At 30.5% G+C, this 17660-nt stretch overlaps 2 protein-coding genes and 1 long non-coding RNA gene across 4 annotated transcripts in view; 1 reads left to right on the forward strand and 2 right to left on the reverse strand.

The window, feature by feature from the left end:
- Positions 1 to 11704, reverse strand: part of LOC107071656 (uncharacterized) — a 75756-nt gene extending 64052 nt beyond the window's left edge. The window contains exons 1-2 of one of the 2 annotated variants that reach the window (XM_015330840.2): positions 11547 to 11704; positions 10000 to 10857 (exon numbers count right to left, since the gene is read on the reverse strand). In XM_015330840.2, coding sequence (XP_015186326.1) covers positions 10000 to 10060 — 61 coding nt within the window. In that variant the 5' untranslated portion in view covers positions 10061 to 10857; positions 11547 to 11704. Of the gene's footprint in view, positions 1 to 9999; positions 10858 to 11513 lie in introns of both variants that reach the window. The other variant, XM_089170423.1, reaches the window with a different exon arrangement.
- Positions 11705 to 11877: 173 nt separating this feature from the next.
- LOC149033177 (uncharacterized) lies at positions 11878 to 15571 on the reverse strand. Its single transcript, XR_016175870.1, has 3 exons — positions 15173 to 15571; positions 14461 to 14654; positions 11878 to 14263 (listed from the first exon to the last, which is right to left on the reverse strand). It is a non-coding gene; the product is annotated as an uncharacterized LOC149033177 (long non-coding RNA).
- Positions 15572 to 15772: 201 nt separating this feature from the next.
- Positions 15773 to 17593, forward strand: Ublcp1 (Ubiquitin-like domain-containing C-terminal domain phosphatase 1). Its single transcript, XM_015329663.2, has 2 exons — positions 15773 to 16075; positions 16364 to 17593. Exons 1-2 carry the CDS (start codon positions 15916 to 15918, stop codon positions 17188 to 17190), a joined length of 987 nt encoding a protein of 328 aa, XP_015185149.1. The 5' UTR covers positions 15773 to 15915; the 3' UTR covers positions 17191 to 17593.
- The last annotated feature ends 67 nt before the right edge of the window (positions 17594 to 17660 follow it).

The raw sequence follows: 17660 nt of genomic DNA on the forward strand, positions 1-17660 counted from the left end.
TATATAATATACTATATAAATATAAATGTGATATTTCTGAAATTCGAGTCTTTTAAATGTTCAAGCAAGTAAACAAATTGTAGTTATTTAAGAAATATCGAATATGTGACGATCTTGCGAGACTTAATAAGATTTAATAAAAGTAGTATAACTTAATCAATGTTCTTTTGTTCATTTTAATCAAAAGAACACGTTTCTCAAGTTGGTGGTTTCATTAATGAAAGAACTTACACTTGCATATACATATATACTTATGCACAATACATAAAGAAAGATATTATATAATAATTCTTCTAAAATGGAATATGTTTCAATCTCTATGCGGTACTTATAATCGATTTGATTCTCACGAAACGTATACCTTAAGAGAAAGGTAATATTTTTGTTGGAATCACGCGAAATCTCGAAACACGAAGTGCAAAGGAAAACGAAATAGAGCAATGAAAGAAGAGAGAGAGAGAGAAAGAAGAAAAGAAAGATACTAGAAGAATCCTAGAATGGCCTAACTTTCTCAAAGTTATGAAACACGAAGAAGATCGATATGACTTATAACTTTAGTACGGCCTTCAAATGAAATATCTGACAGGAAAGAAACTCGTACCGATAGAGTATGCGATGTTAACTCAGAGAAACGAGGATAAAACTATGTATCACGTTTGTAAATCGACCGCGCGATGATACTTTTCTCGAGGTTGTCATTTATTACAGAACGAACATAAGTAAACTGCGGTTTGCCAAGGCACATGCGACTTTTAACACAATATTGCACATTCCATTGTATAATTTATCTTAAACTTTTATATTAATAATTTATAATAGTATATAATACCAAACAATATTATAATATTTTATATATAAATAACTTTGATTATATTATTTTGCCATAAATCCATTTTAAATTATTTATTTAAATTACTATTTTAAGTGTAGGTTTTTTTATGGTAATATTTTTTCTATCCCTTTGGGTATTCAAAAATGTATGAAAAGTATTATACTTGGTGTTCTTATTATCGAATGAATTGCCCATCGAGTATAAACGAGTTATTCATCGGCCAGCTTATGTTTGATCGAAAATACGAAGTTTCTGCATTTTATTAATTATTAATATAAAATAAAAAGAAATTATGTTAAGTATATTATTAATATACTTAAAGTATGTGATAATGAATTAATGATAGAATATGAAAATAACAAAATATGAAAGTGGATATTATCTACATGATAGTGGTATAATCATGATGGTATAGTTAACTAATATGTCATGAGAAATTGGGAATCCGCAAATGATCAAATAAGGGAAGGATCACCTAATTTCACGTTAATATAGTACAGAACCGTAAACTTTCGTATTTGGACATAATAATGATCAAAATTACTATGATACTTGCCCCTATAAGTTAATGCTAAAATGTAAAAGTTTTAAACGTTAAATCCTGTGTGAAGAAATTCATCAAATATGCGGAAAATTATCCCAAATTGTTGGTTAACCCGAGCGAAAAAAGCCTCAAGTGCAATGGGTTAATTTATTTAGCTGTGAAAACAACCGAAGAATACCATTATCCGCATGGACATTCTGTTTCGCGTTTGCTCATGCCACGACTAAAAACGAAATTATTTTAATCCTATTACGAGTGAATCGCGAAAGCATTGGCATTAAAGACAATCTTCACTATAAACACGTTCACACGAGTCATAGTCCATGAAAGCATAATCTACATTAGTGGGTTCGTGCCTCGCAGAGAACACACACACACACACACAGTATGTATAGTAATTATATTTTTGCCTAAACAAATAGAAACAAAATTGCACGAATTGTTAATATTACCTGTTACGTCGTTAATAATCCACACAAGTGTTTGATGCGACCATAAATAGATAATGATAAAAAAAAACATTAAATTTATCCTTTCGTCACATTTCGAGGATTTATTATCTTGTAGATTAAAAAAAAAAAAACAACAATAAAAAAAAATATCAATGAAAATGAATATCATCATAAATCGATCTATCATCTAGAAAAGTACAAGACATCGTAGAAGAGTCAATTTTGATTCATGTCGTTTTTAAATTACATCATGTGTTTCGGTGTCGAAGGATAAGAAAAAGAGATTTTTGACAAAGAAAAGATTACATTACTACGGAAAGTACTGGGTACGAGAACGGAAAGTATCTAGAAAAATCTTGGCAGAAGTTTTATCAAGTTTCCGGTGTTAGACGTTGAGGTGAAATCCATGACGGTTCGGGAACGTAGAAAAAGAGAGAAGGAAAAAAAGATTGTGAGAGAAATAAAGGGAGAAAGAGAGAGAATAAGCTGAGGAGAACGAAAACGACGACAAGGACGACGACTACGACGACGATGGTAGAAAAGCGAGTAGAAGAAGGTTGGAAATGGACCTTTCCGTTATCCTCTTCCTCTCCTCCTCTAACTCCTCCTCTTAAAGCAGTCGTTTTTTAACGTCTACTATCTTCATTACGTGCTCCGTGCTCTCAACGACGATCAATTATTGTCCCCCACCGAGAGAAAACTTTTATCGAAGCTTAAGGAGAATTCCTATCTACCAGACGCGTGCCCACAGGACCTACAGACGAATAGAAAAAAAAAATTTTTTAAAAAAGAAGAAAAAAACGCCACCTCCCTTTTGTTCTTCGCCGAGAGGGAAGATATGAAATAATTTGGGCGTCCTTCAAAGAGATTGGGTTCTTTCTTTCGTCTTCAAACGTCAGAGAACGTTATGTCACGACGATGAGACGAATGGAAAGCTTAGCTCGATAAGATAAAAAGACAAAAAGAGAACAAAAAAAAAAATAATTTATAATACAACGAAAAAAAGGAATGATTTACGAAAAACTTTCGTACAGATATTTCAGATATATAGACACACCCCAGCGAATCATGATGATGATGATGATCATGATGATGATGATGATCATGATGATAACTAAATCCTCGTAAACTGTAAAATCGAACGGAAATGACTTTAAGCTAATAGGTCAGCATCGAAGCGTCGTGACGTAAAAGACGACAGAGGAAAGCGCATGAGAGATCGATTTTCGACGAGTCCATATCCTCCTCCTCCTCCTCCTCCTCCTACTCCTCTTCTTCTCGAACCAACGAAAATTTGCTACTTCGAATGAGAGATATGTCAATTTCTGGATGGAACCGGGAAATGAAATGAGAGATAGAAAAAGAGAATGAGCAACATTTTCAAAGAGCTTGTGTTTCTGACTAACTTTTACGATTGATCGAACGAAATTTAAAATCACGCGCCCGATAAAGAAGTAAACAAAAAATATGAAAAGTGTTAGAAGAAGAAAAAGAAAAAGAGGAAGAGGGGATTCGTTTAAGTCAGCAAAAAAATTGGACGAAAACGTCAAATGAAAATTATGCAGGTCCTTTTTCAAACTCGATTTTATATATCTTCAAATGGTTGAGGTGGTCACATGTCTGTTTCTCTAACATGATCTAATTTATCGGGAAAAATATTCCAAGTGAGACGATCTTTTTTGAACTATTTTCAAAACGTTTCGATAGATCAAATGGCAAAAAAAAAATTAAAATAAAAGTTTACGTTAAAAAAAGAAATCAATGAAAGAACGCTAAATTCGCATATTTTCTTCTCGTTCTTACTTTACCCACAATTTTTGTTCGCAGAAAATCGTATTTTGATTACATACAGGGATAAAAGCTTACAATCGGTATCTAGAAGAAGAACATTGATCTACATTTAAAAAGAGTGAAGAAGCTTCGTAGTAAACCGCTTGAATTTCGCGCGAATCTCTTTCTTTCTGTGTCCTTCAACGAAAGCTTCCGAAAAAGAGAAACCCGTTACTCCAGATTCTTTGAAACGATAGTATGTAAGAGAAAAGTGGAATGGCTCTTTCTCTTTATTATAGCGCCGTTACGCGTAAGAAAGAAACAAAAAAAAAAGAAAAGTTAAAAAGAGTTACTATATGCTCACTTTGTCACCTTTTAAAGCTACTGTTATCAAAAACAATTCGTAACATGATTTTCTCAGACTAAGAAGACACGACAAAAGATGTTCTCTTGAGATATTGAAAAAAAAAAAGAAAGAAAGAAAAAGAAAGACATTTTTTAATCCATAATTTCAAGTTTTTTTGTTACCTTGCAATGCAATATTATGTTCTGAAAAGTTTTACTAATCGTGGTAACATTTAAAAAACGTTTTAAGAAGCGTGAGATAAAAAGTATAAAAAAAAAGCATGCTTTTCTTAAACTTGTATTTTTCTATTAAAAAATTTGTTTGACGAGTAATAACTCAGATTGGCATAAATATTAACGATTTTGTTTTTATGAACATAGAGGATATTCTTTCGAGAAATAATATCGAGAAAAATTCGAATTCATAGTTCCATATATCTTCCTACTTTTTCATGCAACCCACGATCAAAATGAAGTACTTTATATGATATACATATATAGGAACGTTTATATATATATATAGATGGCATACACATACATATATTCATATGATAAAAAATTTTCATAGTGGTCATTTTTATACATGTATGTATATATTTCTCAAATTCCCAAAGATCGTTCGTGTTTACCAAACAAATCCCAATACTCCTATCATTTGTTCTAATAAGATTTGACATTGCGTTGATATAGAGAGTTTCACACTTTTTACATAAAACATATAAGAGATGAAATTTTATCATTCGATAAAAGTAAACCTGGTTCTAACTATCACATTTTGTTTGTATGCTTCACGTGTGATTCATTGGTAAAGCTTCTACCAATATGAAAAATGATTTTGATTCGTGATCTTCGAAAAACAAACATGAAGAACGATTTTATCCATCTATCTATCTTTTCATCTCATTCTAAATCTTTTTCTATTGAGAGAATTTTACACGAACACGTTCGTCCATCTTTTTCTTTACATTTATCTTCGATTGTAACGAAATTTGAATTTTATTTTATTGGAATTAACAAAAATTGAAAACAAAATTTACCCCTTCTCAAAAATGTAAATAATTTGAGAAATGATCGTTCGAACTTTCGGTTCATTAACAATAATTTGAATTATCATCATGTTTCCACGAGATGATACTAATAATATTCATCTAACACTGTGTCTATCATTTCATGATGAAACCGATTCGATGATAGCTTTCAAACAAGAACCATTACGTTCAGTTGGACTTGACAATGTCAGTAGAACGGCGATCTATGATGAAACATATGAAATACGCACTGTATCTACGCATTTATGTATATGTATATATATATATTGACTATATTTCATACACATATGCACGTAATCATCCATCCTATCGACACATATACTAACTCACAAGCACGCATACTCACATACCAACAATAGAACATTTATCGTATATATACATATATATATACATACACATATATATACGTGTATTATATATTACTGGAGAATATGCAAGTTAGTGGATGTGAGCAACGTTAACCACGTGCGCCAAGTTAGATTGGGGGGCAGCTGCTTATCGTCCAGATTCAAATGATATATCGTTGCCGATGGATATACGAATGCAAAGCCATAAATTATAATATCCTAATTTTCGTCGGACCGATTCCATCAAACACCGAATCCAACTAATCAACGACAACTCGATTACTGTTCATCAAAGATCTTTGTTTCCTCCTCAAATAAACAACTATCACTTAAAATCTATTATACAATAATTAAAAGATTGTTCACTAAAGAGCTTATTAAATAATAGGAGAAAACTTTCCTTCCTCATCCTTCTCCTCCTCATCCTCCTCCATTTGTTAACGAGCCATTATGAAATTGCGGTCAACTTTTATTTTCCTCCAGAATCCCATTCTTTCTTACTTCATTTACTTTCTTTCTACTCGTTATTTAATTTCTCGCAAACCATGAACCAACTATTATCGAAAAATTTATAATATAATTGTAATCAAATTAATCATTTCAATATTTTAAACACAAATTCCTTTAGAATGTTTTTTAAATACAAATAAGAGTAATTTCATTTCAACACGACAGATGTGATATTTAATCCTTCGTATAACATGGGGCTACATGTATGCAAATATTATAATGAGATATCGGAATTATTCATATAACCATATCATATAAAAAATGATCATTAAATCTTTTCATAAATTATTAACTAATTGGAACACATTGCGTCAACTTCTTAACGGTCACAGGAATTTATCTGAATACATATTCAACGTACTTTTTTAAAATAAGACATTAATAAAAAAGAACTTTATCTACATAAAGATATACACATATACATGTACATGACACAACAATCTTATAGCTTTTCTTATGAATGAATAATTTCAGTGTGAGAAGTGGCACTACGTCTACAGGATTAGAATTTTCAGAAAATGATAAAAAAAGAAAGAAAGAAAGAGAGAGAAAGAGAGAAGAAGAAGAAGAAGAAGAAGAGAAAAGATCATGATAGCTTCATATTCATATTGCCATAAAAAGGAAGGGAAAAAAGTGACCTAGAGAATGAGAAAAGTGTGGACATAGGAAGGAAGTGCGGAAAGGGCATCGTGGCATCCTTTCAAAAACTTCCATTACCTGATTGCCTTCATGTGAAGAAAAATATTAGCGATAAAACAGGCACACATTGTACGGGGGCAATACACATAAAGCACTTCGGAAATAGTGCATCAAGAGCGAGAAAGAGAGAAAGAGAGAGAGGTTGAAGCTCTTTTAGCATATGATTTTTCGATGAATCACACAGACTACGAACAAAGAAATTCATTACCCGTAAAGTCAATAGTAACGTGAGCTAAGGGTTTCAGATTCATATTGTCCATTGTTGAAGGAGGACGATAAAACGGACGTTTAAGGAAGAAGAAAGGGATAAATCGTTGGAGACGTTCTCCTTAACGTCACGCTTTGACGCCTCGCTCTTTTTATGGTAGGACAATAAGGGCAAAGAAGGTAGTACTATATATATAGAGAGAGAGAGGTATATAAAAACGCGCAAGATCGATAATGCGAGGTAGGGAGAAAAAAAGATAGAGAGAAAGAGAGAGAAAAAAAGAGAAAAATAGAAAGAGAGAGAGAGAAAGAAGTAGGTAAAAAAGATAGGTTGTTGCGATCGATTATAGCGCGTAAAAGCCATTAACTCCGCTAAAGAGAACGAACCGGCCACATGGATGTTCGATATAACGGTAAACGAGTTTTATAATTTCATAAGCATTATTTTTTTGAAAAGAGAGAAAAGAAGAAGAAGAACAAAAATAAATAAACATTTAGACCACCGTCTAGTATTCTCTTTATATTACAAATAAAAGAGATATAGGGGGTAGGGAAAAATGATTTATCGTTGAATACGATCAAGGAGATTACTTACGATAATCGTTGTTCATGAAAGTAGTAAATTAGGTCGTATTATCTATGAAAGAGGAAAATGAGAAAAAGAAAGAGAGAAAATCGTTAAATAAAAAACGAGATTCCGATGCCGTACTCCATTTCATGGTATAACGAAGATTCCTTTGTACGTTTTATTTTTTTTTTTTTTTTTTTTAGAATAAGTACTTTTACCGGATAAACGTCCTTAAAACGTTAATATTATTATAATTCAAATAGATAATAAAAATAAAAATATTTTCTAAAAAAAAAATGCGTCAAGATATTTAATTATATTTTAGTTGAGACGGATCTTTTTCCCCCATTATTCCAAACTTTTCGTATTATTCGAAGAATGCTGATTTGTATCCTTTATTAAAAAAAAAAAAAAAAAAGGAAAAAAGATGAAAAGAATAAAAGAGAAAAAGGGAAAAGAATTAGACAAGCAAAGTTTCGTGATAGTACAAGAAACCGCATTACGATCACAAATTTTCATCAAACTTTCTTCTATGCTAGTCGCATCTAGAGCATTCATTCTTTCTTACAAATTCTCTCCTTTTCTCCCTTCCCTTTCCCTTTTTCTTTTTTAACCGATACTATTCAACGCTATTCTTACGAAAAGTTTTCTCGTTCTAACGGTAATCCTTCCAAAAGCTATTTTTATTTATTTATTTTTTTTTTTTTATTTCATTTCTTTCACGTCTATCACAATTTTTCCTCAATTTTTCTCCACCACATCCCCATCCCACCCCACCCTCTCCTCCCCGTTGTCACTACCTTTCACACACAATTCGTATACACATATACATATTTATATATGTATATATACATGCAAAAATAAAAACAGATTCCATTTCGTAGGATGGTATATGTACATACTCGTGGCATTTGTTTTTTATGACGCTTTAATTCTATTATGCAAATCTTTTCTATCCTATACCGTAAAAAAGAAGGACAAATAAAACACGTAACCGTGCACACATCAATGTAGGTATAATAGTAACACTTCACGCATGCTGCGACGCGACCAGATTTCCATATTCAGGCTAGTTTTCATCATAAAAATTTTACGCTTTCTCGCTTTCATTTCTAATAATGAAAACAAAATTAAAAATAAAAAGAAAGAAAGAGAGAGAGAGATGGAGAGAAAGTGAAAAATATAATAGGACACATGACGCAAACGTTTCTACGGATAGATTTACCTTTTCAATTTCTATCTCATACGAACCCTGTACGTTTTCACCCGATATCCATCCATCCATCACGAAATCTAATTTTCACAGTGACGAGGACGAGCCAACGATGCTACGAGATGGACGTTTCAGTTTGCAAATTTGATAAAGAACGTACGAACGAACAAACGAATGAACGAACGATCGGACCAAGTCCAAGCATTTGGTGAAAACAAAAAGAAGAAAAAAAGAGAAAAGAACCATCGACAAAAGATGAAGAGAATGGTCGTCTCATATCGAAGGATCACACCATGGTTCCTTGTTAATTGGATGTCAAGGAAAACTTAATTAGAAACTACCTGATGTTTACACGCTCGCACCAATCCTTCGCTCGTTATTAGCCGACAACCTAGGAAAGGCTAGTTGTTCGTTAACACATACATAATTTCGGAGCCTTTATATCTAATTGATGCTACCCTCGTATACCACTTTGTTTACTTTAAATATATTGGAATGCACAGTGCATGTCAATCATTCCGAAATATTAAATGATCATCAAATTATTCATTGGTAAATAATGTTTTTATACGATAAATTAAGAGTACATATATATATATATATATATATATATATATATATATATATATATATATAAAAATATTAAATATTATTTTTTTAATTTATACATTAAAATATTAAACATTATTTTTCCACTTCTTTCTTCACTTTTCTTTAATTCTATATATTTATAATTTTCTTTCATTATATATATATATATATATATATATATATATATATATGTGTTGAAATATTAAAAATTATTTTTTTAATTTATACTTTAAAATATTAAAAATTATTTTTCCTATAATTTAATATTGATTAATGTTCATTAAGAAAGTTCTCTATTCCCCGTGTAATTCAATATAATTTAAAAATTATTCAACACCTAGGATGGTCTCTTTTCTATCTCTCTTACTTTGGGCAATTTAAACTCATTTCGCGCATCACCGCCCTCGTCTCTACTCCCCATACCTTCCCACTTACGATAATTATTCTGAACAATTCTCAATTGCTTTTCTATCATCGATTCAACTCGAGAAGAAGACAAAAAAGAAAATAAATCGAATGCCATCTAATAAGAAATATTAAATGATCGTATTTTTAAATGCATTCGTTTATTTCGATAAGAAAAAATAAATTAGAGAACAACAAAAAAATAAAAAATATCACCCGACGATTGATTGAATTATTATTTACAATTAAGATAAGAAAAAAAATCGTATTTTTAAATGCATTCGTTTATTTCGATAAGAAGAAGATGACAAAGAAAAATAGAAAAGATCATCCGACGACTGGTTGAATTATTATTTACAATTAAAAGATAAGAGAACAAAAAAAATTAAAAGATTAATTTATTACAAGATGGATCATCATCGAGAGAATAAATTTAAAAATGGGAAGATAATTTAAATTGTACTCACCAACGCAGAGAACGAGGGTTGCGACGAGAATCGGCGGGAAGATCCTCGAGGACGAAGACATAGTTGTTGTTCCTGTGATCTGCTTTCGCGAGAGAAAGAGAAAGAGAGCGAGAAAAAGAGCAAGAAAGAGAAAGAGAAAGAATATGTATGTGAGTGTGAGTGAGTAAAAGAAATAGAGAGAAACCACAATAGGAATCCTTGCGAGCACGAAAAAAATTAGCCTTTTCTTTTTGTCTTCAAGGGATGATTGGTTGTATCGTCAGAGGTTTCCTCCTTCTTTATCTTTTTTTTTCTTCCTTCTTTAATTTGGATCTCACTCAAAATGATCCCCTTTATCGAGGATCCTCACCAACAAGGAAAAAAATTCACCGTTCGCAATAAACGCGATGATACACGCGTTTTACAAAAGAAAATGATATATATATATATATGTATGTATATATATGAGGAGACTATAGGAAGGCACTGGTGTATCTTGCACGCGACAGAGGAGGATAAAATACTGAGCGATATTTCTCGATAGTCCTCTCCTTTTAGAACTGTTTAGATGTGTGATTCCTCTCGTCTCACGGAAAAATAAACTTTGAAGGTCACGAGATAATTCAGCCTCTCTCGATCTCGAAAAGAAAAACAACTTTTATTTACTTTTTCTTTTCTTCTTCACCTTCCCCACTTCTTCTTCTTTTTCTTATTCTTCCTCTTCTTATTATATTTTACTCTCTTCCTTAGTTTTTTCTTCTTCTTTTGACTTTCTTTCTTCTTTCTTCTTTATTCCCAAATACGTATCGAATGATAAAGTGTCTCTCTTGTCGATTTTTTTTGTCAAGCTATAACTATCTTAATCGTGATCAAGATTTTCTAGAAAAGTGTAAGATAATAATAGAGAAAAACGAATCAAACGTAAACGTAAATGATAAACGGATAGAACAAGAAAAAGAGATAGGTAGGTAGAGAGAGAGAGAGAGAGAGAGAGAGAGAGAGAGAGAAATTATAGAAAGTATAGAAAGAAACAATTATATCGAGATTTCTCGATCGACTCTCCTTAGGAAATGCTCTCTCCAAAAACACACACCTTTATCAATGATGAAAGTGTTGAAGAAAAATAAAAATAAAGAAAAAAAAGAGAAAGATATATATATAAAAACAGAGAAAGATCGAGAATAATAAAGCGCGTAAATTGGAAAGAAAGAAAGAGATAGAAGTAGAGAAAGAGAGAGAGAGAGAGAGATGACAATATAAACGGGAAAAGGGTGGTTTCTCTCTCTGCAGTTATTTTTTCTTCTATTTTTGTATTATTTATGTTTTTAACTTTTTTTTTTATATTCGGGGAATTTTTTTTCTTGTTATGTTTTTTAATATATATATATATATATATATATATAATGTATATATATGTTTATATATGTTTATATAATATATACATATATATATACATATATATTTATATTTGTTAGTATATCTATATGTATATATATATAAATATATAATTAGTATATATATGTATGTATATATACATATAGGTATATATAATAGAAAGTCGTGCACACAGAGAGTCCTCTCGAGCGTATACGTCGTCCGATGCGGCGCCGCCGTCGAACTGACTTTCCACGTTACGGTGCTGCGGCAGTAGCGACGTGACGCTCCTCCCCTTCTTTCTCCTCCTCCTCTTCATCCTACACCTCTTCTTCCACCTCTTCCTCCTCCTCTTCTTCCTCCTCCTACTCCACTCTACTTCTATCCACGGCGTCGCGCGCGATCCTTCCTTCCTTCATCCCTTTCCGTACATGCGCGACCAGCAAGGTAGATATAAACCTATATATATATTAAATAGTCACCCTTTCAATTTGCTTGGACCAAAATCGGTCCCCATTTCAAATTTTTGTTGTTTTTATTTTGTTTTATGTTTTTTCTTTTCCTTATCTTTATTTACCAATTAATGGTATATTTGTGATTTGGATTACAGATATTTTTCTTTTTTTATTCTCGTTGATTGATACTTTCGTTTGATTGTAATTTATTCTTTTTTTTTAATTGTGTGTAATAGGATGGGGGAGAGGGTTTATTTTAAGAAATAATTTTAATTATGTTTGGTTCAAAATCGGTCCCCATTTCAGATTTTTGTTGTTTTTATTTTATTTTATTTTGTTTTTTCTTTTCATTATCTTTATTTGCCAGTTATATCATAATATTAACGGTATATTTGTGATTTGGATTACAAATATTTTTCTTTTTTATTCTCGTTGATTGATACTTTCGTTTGATTGTAATTTATTCTTTTTTTTTTTTAATTGTGTGTAATAGGATGGGGGAGAGGGTTTATTTTAAATATCGATTTTAATTACCCATTTAACAGTGTTTTTCTTTTTCTTCTTTCATTATTATTTTTATCCAATTATCGTAATAATCGACCATCGTTTTATTTGGGATTAAGTTTTGATTTATATTATATCATTTATATTCGCGAGAATTTATTTAATAATAGAATTAACAAGAGCTTTAATGTAAAGTATTGCATAAATTATTGCTCGGGATTATCAATGACTTCTACATTTTACAAAATTAATCCATAGAAAATTTTAAAATAGGTTATTATTATTTAAGATTTCTTAGATATAATTAATTAAATACAATAATAACGGTAAAGTTTAATTTAAAAATAGGGCGCAATGAATTCTTCTGTATCTTTTATCGAAGAAAAAGAACGACAGATATTAGATGAATATATCAATCTGTACAATCAATATCTGTTAATAATTTATTTTAACATTTATCTTATTTTATGGTAGATAAATCGTCGATTATCCAAACAAACGAGGAAATAAAAGAATTCCAATAAATGGATTTAGAAATAATTGATTGAAAGAAAATAAAGACAGATGATAAAAGTTAAAGAAACAATACTCTTTTAAAACATAAAAAAAAGAATAAAGTTATAAATATTAATAATTATTGATCATATTTTATAATATTTTTATATATCCAAGAAACACAATCTTATAGTCCAAAAAAAATTGGAATTACTCTTTAATTCTTAGTTATTGTTAATCCAGGAGAAATCCTATCATATTGAAGATGTTTGCAAAATGCATTACGCGGAAGTTAACGAATCGTGAATAGTATAGGATATACTAGAATAGTAACATCAATCACAGGATGTCCTGCAGGTGAAAGCATTCCCTAACCACACTTTGTTCTTTCCTCGTATCTCTCTCGTCATCGCGACGTGTCCGTCGGTCTCTTTGTATAAGTGCGGTATTTTGTTTTTACAAAGAAATCAAAAGGTGAGATAGAAAAGGAAAAGAAAAAAGGAGAGAGTAAGAGAGAAGTATAAAGAGGAGGAAAATAACGTGTCCGAACAAGAGAAGAGAGCTCGTTGTCGTCCAATGAAATAGCTTTAGAGATCGATTATTTCTAGTCGATTGATTCAAATCTGCTTGCTTGATTCGATTGATACGTCTGATACGATGGGATCGAATTTTCATTTAAAAAGAACAGGAGCAAATGTTTCAAAGGTATTTCTTCCGATGATAGCCCTGCAACGATATTTTAAACGTCACTTACAAAGTTCTCTAATAATTGATCTTTTAACAATGCCCTTTTGTCCTAACTTAACTTTGACCGATCATATCTCACTTTTTTCAAAGAAAACCCCAAAAAAGTTTAATTATACGGTATACTAACGAACTAGAGCCAAAAATCTAATGAAAAATTCTACAGATTGAAGAGAACAAAATTATTTGACCTAAATAAATAATATCAAATAAAATGAAATGAAAAAATTATTGAATCTTATTCGTACATCCAATATTTAGATACATCAAATCTTCTGATTAACTCAAGTGAAAATTCAGTTAGAAATATGTGCAATAAATAAATAAAAGATAATATCTATTATAATTAAAATATTTGTGTAAAAGAGATCATGATATTGGCAAGAAAGATTTATCGTACAAGATTGGCGAACCGACTGTCGTCATTCCGATTCGCAGATGCTGAATTTCATGATTCCTTCGAGCGGAAGTAGCCACGTCCATAAGGAAACTTTCTCTCTCTCTCTTCTGATCAGTACTACTAGCAAATGCCAAGATTTGAAACTTTACCAAGTGCCAATTCCGGCAGGTTTGACCAAACGATATTCGAATCGTCCAACTGCATTTGTTCGATCGAGCGTAAATCTTTACAGAGATCCAATCGATTGGATCAAACCAACAATATGTTGAACAAAACAATATACTTTGGCTTTATATTTATCTTGATATCTGTACTATATAAAAAAGGCGAATGTTTTAAATTATTATTTCAAATTATTACAAATTTATAGATATGAAATTTAGATATAGAAATATAGATATTTATGATAGATTATTAAAGGATTCTTTTTGTATAAAACAAAATTGTTGATTAAACGCAAAACATTGAATGTACAACAAAAATTTTTATTGTAATAACATTATGTCATACCTTTTTTTTATTTAGCAGTCATATAGCTAATTATGTAGAAACATAATTGCTTTAGATGCACTCGTCTGCATTACTAGTCGTATTAAAAATGCACTAGTATATTATTAGCATACTCGTGTGTACTTAAAAGTGAGAGGTGCTACTAATTCGAGTGGATATGTCTAGCTGGAAAAGCGCTTTTTTTAATGGAATATCTGAAAAGAAAGGAAATAAAATGATATATATATATTTATAAAATGACATTAGGACTTAATTTCTTTTTTAATTTATTCGATTAAAAATATGAAATGAACTTAATTAATTTTTGAAGTAGAAACTTCACGTTTGTTGCAAAAGAATTTATATTATACTATAATTCTGTTTTTTACTTAATCTCTTTGATAATTTTTGAACTTTGATAAAAATAAAATGATTTTACGAGTGTATTTGTGTACAACGTCAAAGAAACGAATCAACCATAATTATACGACGCATCTTTGCCGTCATGTCCTTTCATAATTTTGCATCGTAATACTAATTATAAAAGGAGTTTCGTTAAATAAAGTTTACATCGTTAACGCGATTGAAATTCGTTCATAAATTATTTATGCAAAATAATAATCATACCCTTAAGCAAAATGATAATTTATCTATATACAAATATTGTATATTATAATCAAGTACTATAGTGATACTATAACTATGTAAGAATAATATTGTATTTAAATTATACCTTATTGTGATGGTAATAATATGTTGTAATATTTTCATAACGTTTTTGGATTATTGAAAGAGTAAAATGCGTCATTTCGAAGTATAAACTTAAAATAATATTCAAAACGTTAAAAAGATCAGGAGGTCATACTAGTGTCATCTAACAACGTCCCAAGGAACTTACCAACTACAAAATTGCATACTTATTTCGACCCACAAAATATGTTTTACTTAAATGCAATTGCATAATATGATTTATTATGTAAGAAAAATTGATTTTAATAAAAATAATTTTTAATAATTATTTATCTGTTACTATAAATAAACTTAAATCAACAACGTAATTCTCGAACCCGTGAAGTCGGTACAAAAGAAATGACTTTACAGTAGAATAAAGATTAGTGCTGATTGGTCGAGATGAAATGATGTAAGTTCAATACTTCATTTAATTGTTATATCTTTTATTGTAATAAATATAATAATTAAACATTTTAGATTAAAATATTCTAGCTGAATGATTTTTTCTTTTAAAAATTAAATAATTGATGATGATAAAGATAATATTTTAAAAATGGATTTTGAAAATTCGACCAATGGAATAACGTCACTGATACGCAATAGCAAAATTCTCTTTAATCTGAATAAAGACACCGACTCACCCTTGCGATTTTTTTGCTATCTGTTTACCCTGTCAGATAGGAGTTATCAGTATATGGTTTTGTATTTGTAGTTGCATTATATCTTTTGTTAGAGAAAGCAACAATGGAAAATGCAATAAAAATCATAGTAAAATGGAGCGGAAAAGAGTACGAGATCCTTGATATCTTGGAATCGGATACAGTCCTTACAATGAAAGATCGTATACACAAAGAAACAGGCGTCCGTCCAGAGCGTCAAAAATTGTTGAACCTCAAATTCAAAGGTTATGTTTTGAACTGTTTTTTAGATCTATGAGTGTACTTAAATGATATTCAATGTTTCAACTTTATAATGTTCTGTTATATATTTTGTAGTTATATCCTTTAAATTTTATAAACTTTATGTCCTTTGATTTGTATTTATTTATTTGTCAATTGTAATTGTTCGTTTTTTGTATAGTTATCAAATAAATTCATTTAGTTTAATTGTTTGTTAATTGTTGACAAAATGAATCTTTTAATATATTTTTAAATGTTTCAACAAAGGTCTATAGAAACTTTATATTTACCAGGCAAAGCAGCGCAAGATGATGACATTATAGGAAAGCTAGGATTAAAACCAGGTTTTAAATTAATGTTAATGGGTTCTCGCGAAGAAGACATAGCGGAAGTGAGTCGAGCTCCAGAAAATATGCCAGACGTAGTAAACGATCTAGATATAGAGGAAGAAGAAGTAGAAATAGAAAAAGCTGAAGTATATTTGTCTAAAATACAAAAGAGAATTGATCATTATACCATCACAGAATTGAATCCTCTTAGGGAAGGCAAGAAACTTCTTGTACTTGACATAGACTATACACTTTTCGATCATAGATCAACAGCAGAAAGCGGAGCTGAATTAATGCGCCCATATCTTCATGAATTCTTAACGCGTGCTTACAAGAATTATGATATAGTCATTTGGTCAGCAACCAGCATGAAATGGATTAACGAGAAGATGAAACTGTTAGGTGTATCGAATCATCCAAATTACAAAATAGCATTTCATCTAGATTCTCTTGCCATGATATCTGTTCACACACCAAAATACGGAGTAGTGGGTGTTAAACCTCTGGGTATTATTTGGGGAAAATATAAACAATTTTCAGCAAAGAATACAATAATGTTCGATGACATAAGAAGAAATTTCATCATGAATCCGCAATCAGGATTGCGAATAAGACCTTTCAGACATGCGCATACAACTAGGAACAAAGATAGAGAACTATTAAAACTATCTAAATATTTAGAATTAATAGCAAAGGTAGATGACTTTCAGACCCTAAATCATAGAAAATGGGAAGAATATAAAGCAAAAAAGACGCACGATAGAAGAGGAGAGAAGAGCGATGACGAATAAATATCTTCATTTATTTTCATTTAATTCATTTGTATCAGATTTTACATTTCATTGAAACCTGATGGAGAAGAAGAATAAGGAAATAAATTGACTTGTATCCAAAACCGTAACCGAGGAGATATAAAAAGAAAAGACAGTATACTAAATGTATGTCTTGTTAAAAGTCTGTTTAGTAAAAAATCTAAGTGAGAGACCAAGCCTAATTAAATGTCATAATTATGCTGAATTAGAAATCTTTTATGGAAAAGTTTCAGTTCGCATAAATGCATGCTTGGATTATTAAAACTATATATATTTTCACATGTTCCGATGTATAACGTGTACTTATGCATTATATATGCACTAGGTACTAAATAAATGCGTCAAATCTTAACAAATAAAATCTTATTCAGAAAATTACAAATGTTATTATTTCATTCTTCCTATTAGCTCATAATAATAATATAGTAAGTCAACAGCTTCGTTTCATT

The sequence above is a fragment of the Polistes dominula genome, unplaced genomic scaffold (assembly GCF_049000335.1).
Source record: "Polistes dominula isolate Pdom_NZ unplaced genomic scaffold, Pdom_raw_medaka contig_15, whole genome shotgun sequence".
Classification (NCBI taxonomy): domain Eukaryota; kingdom Metazoa; phylum Arthropoda; class Insecta; order Hymenoptera; family Vespidae; genus Polistes; species Polistes dominula.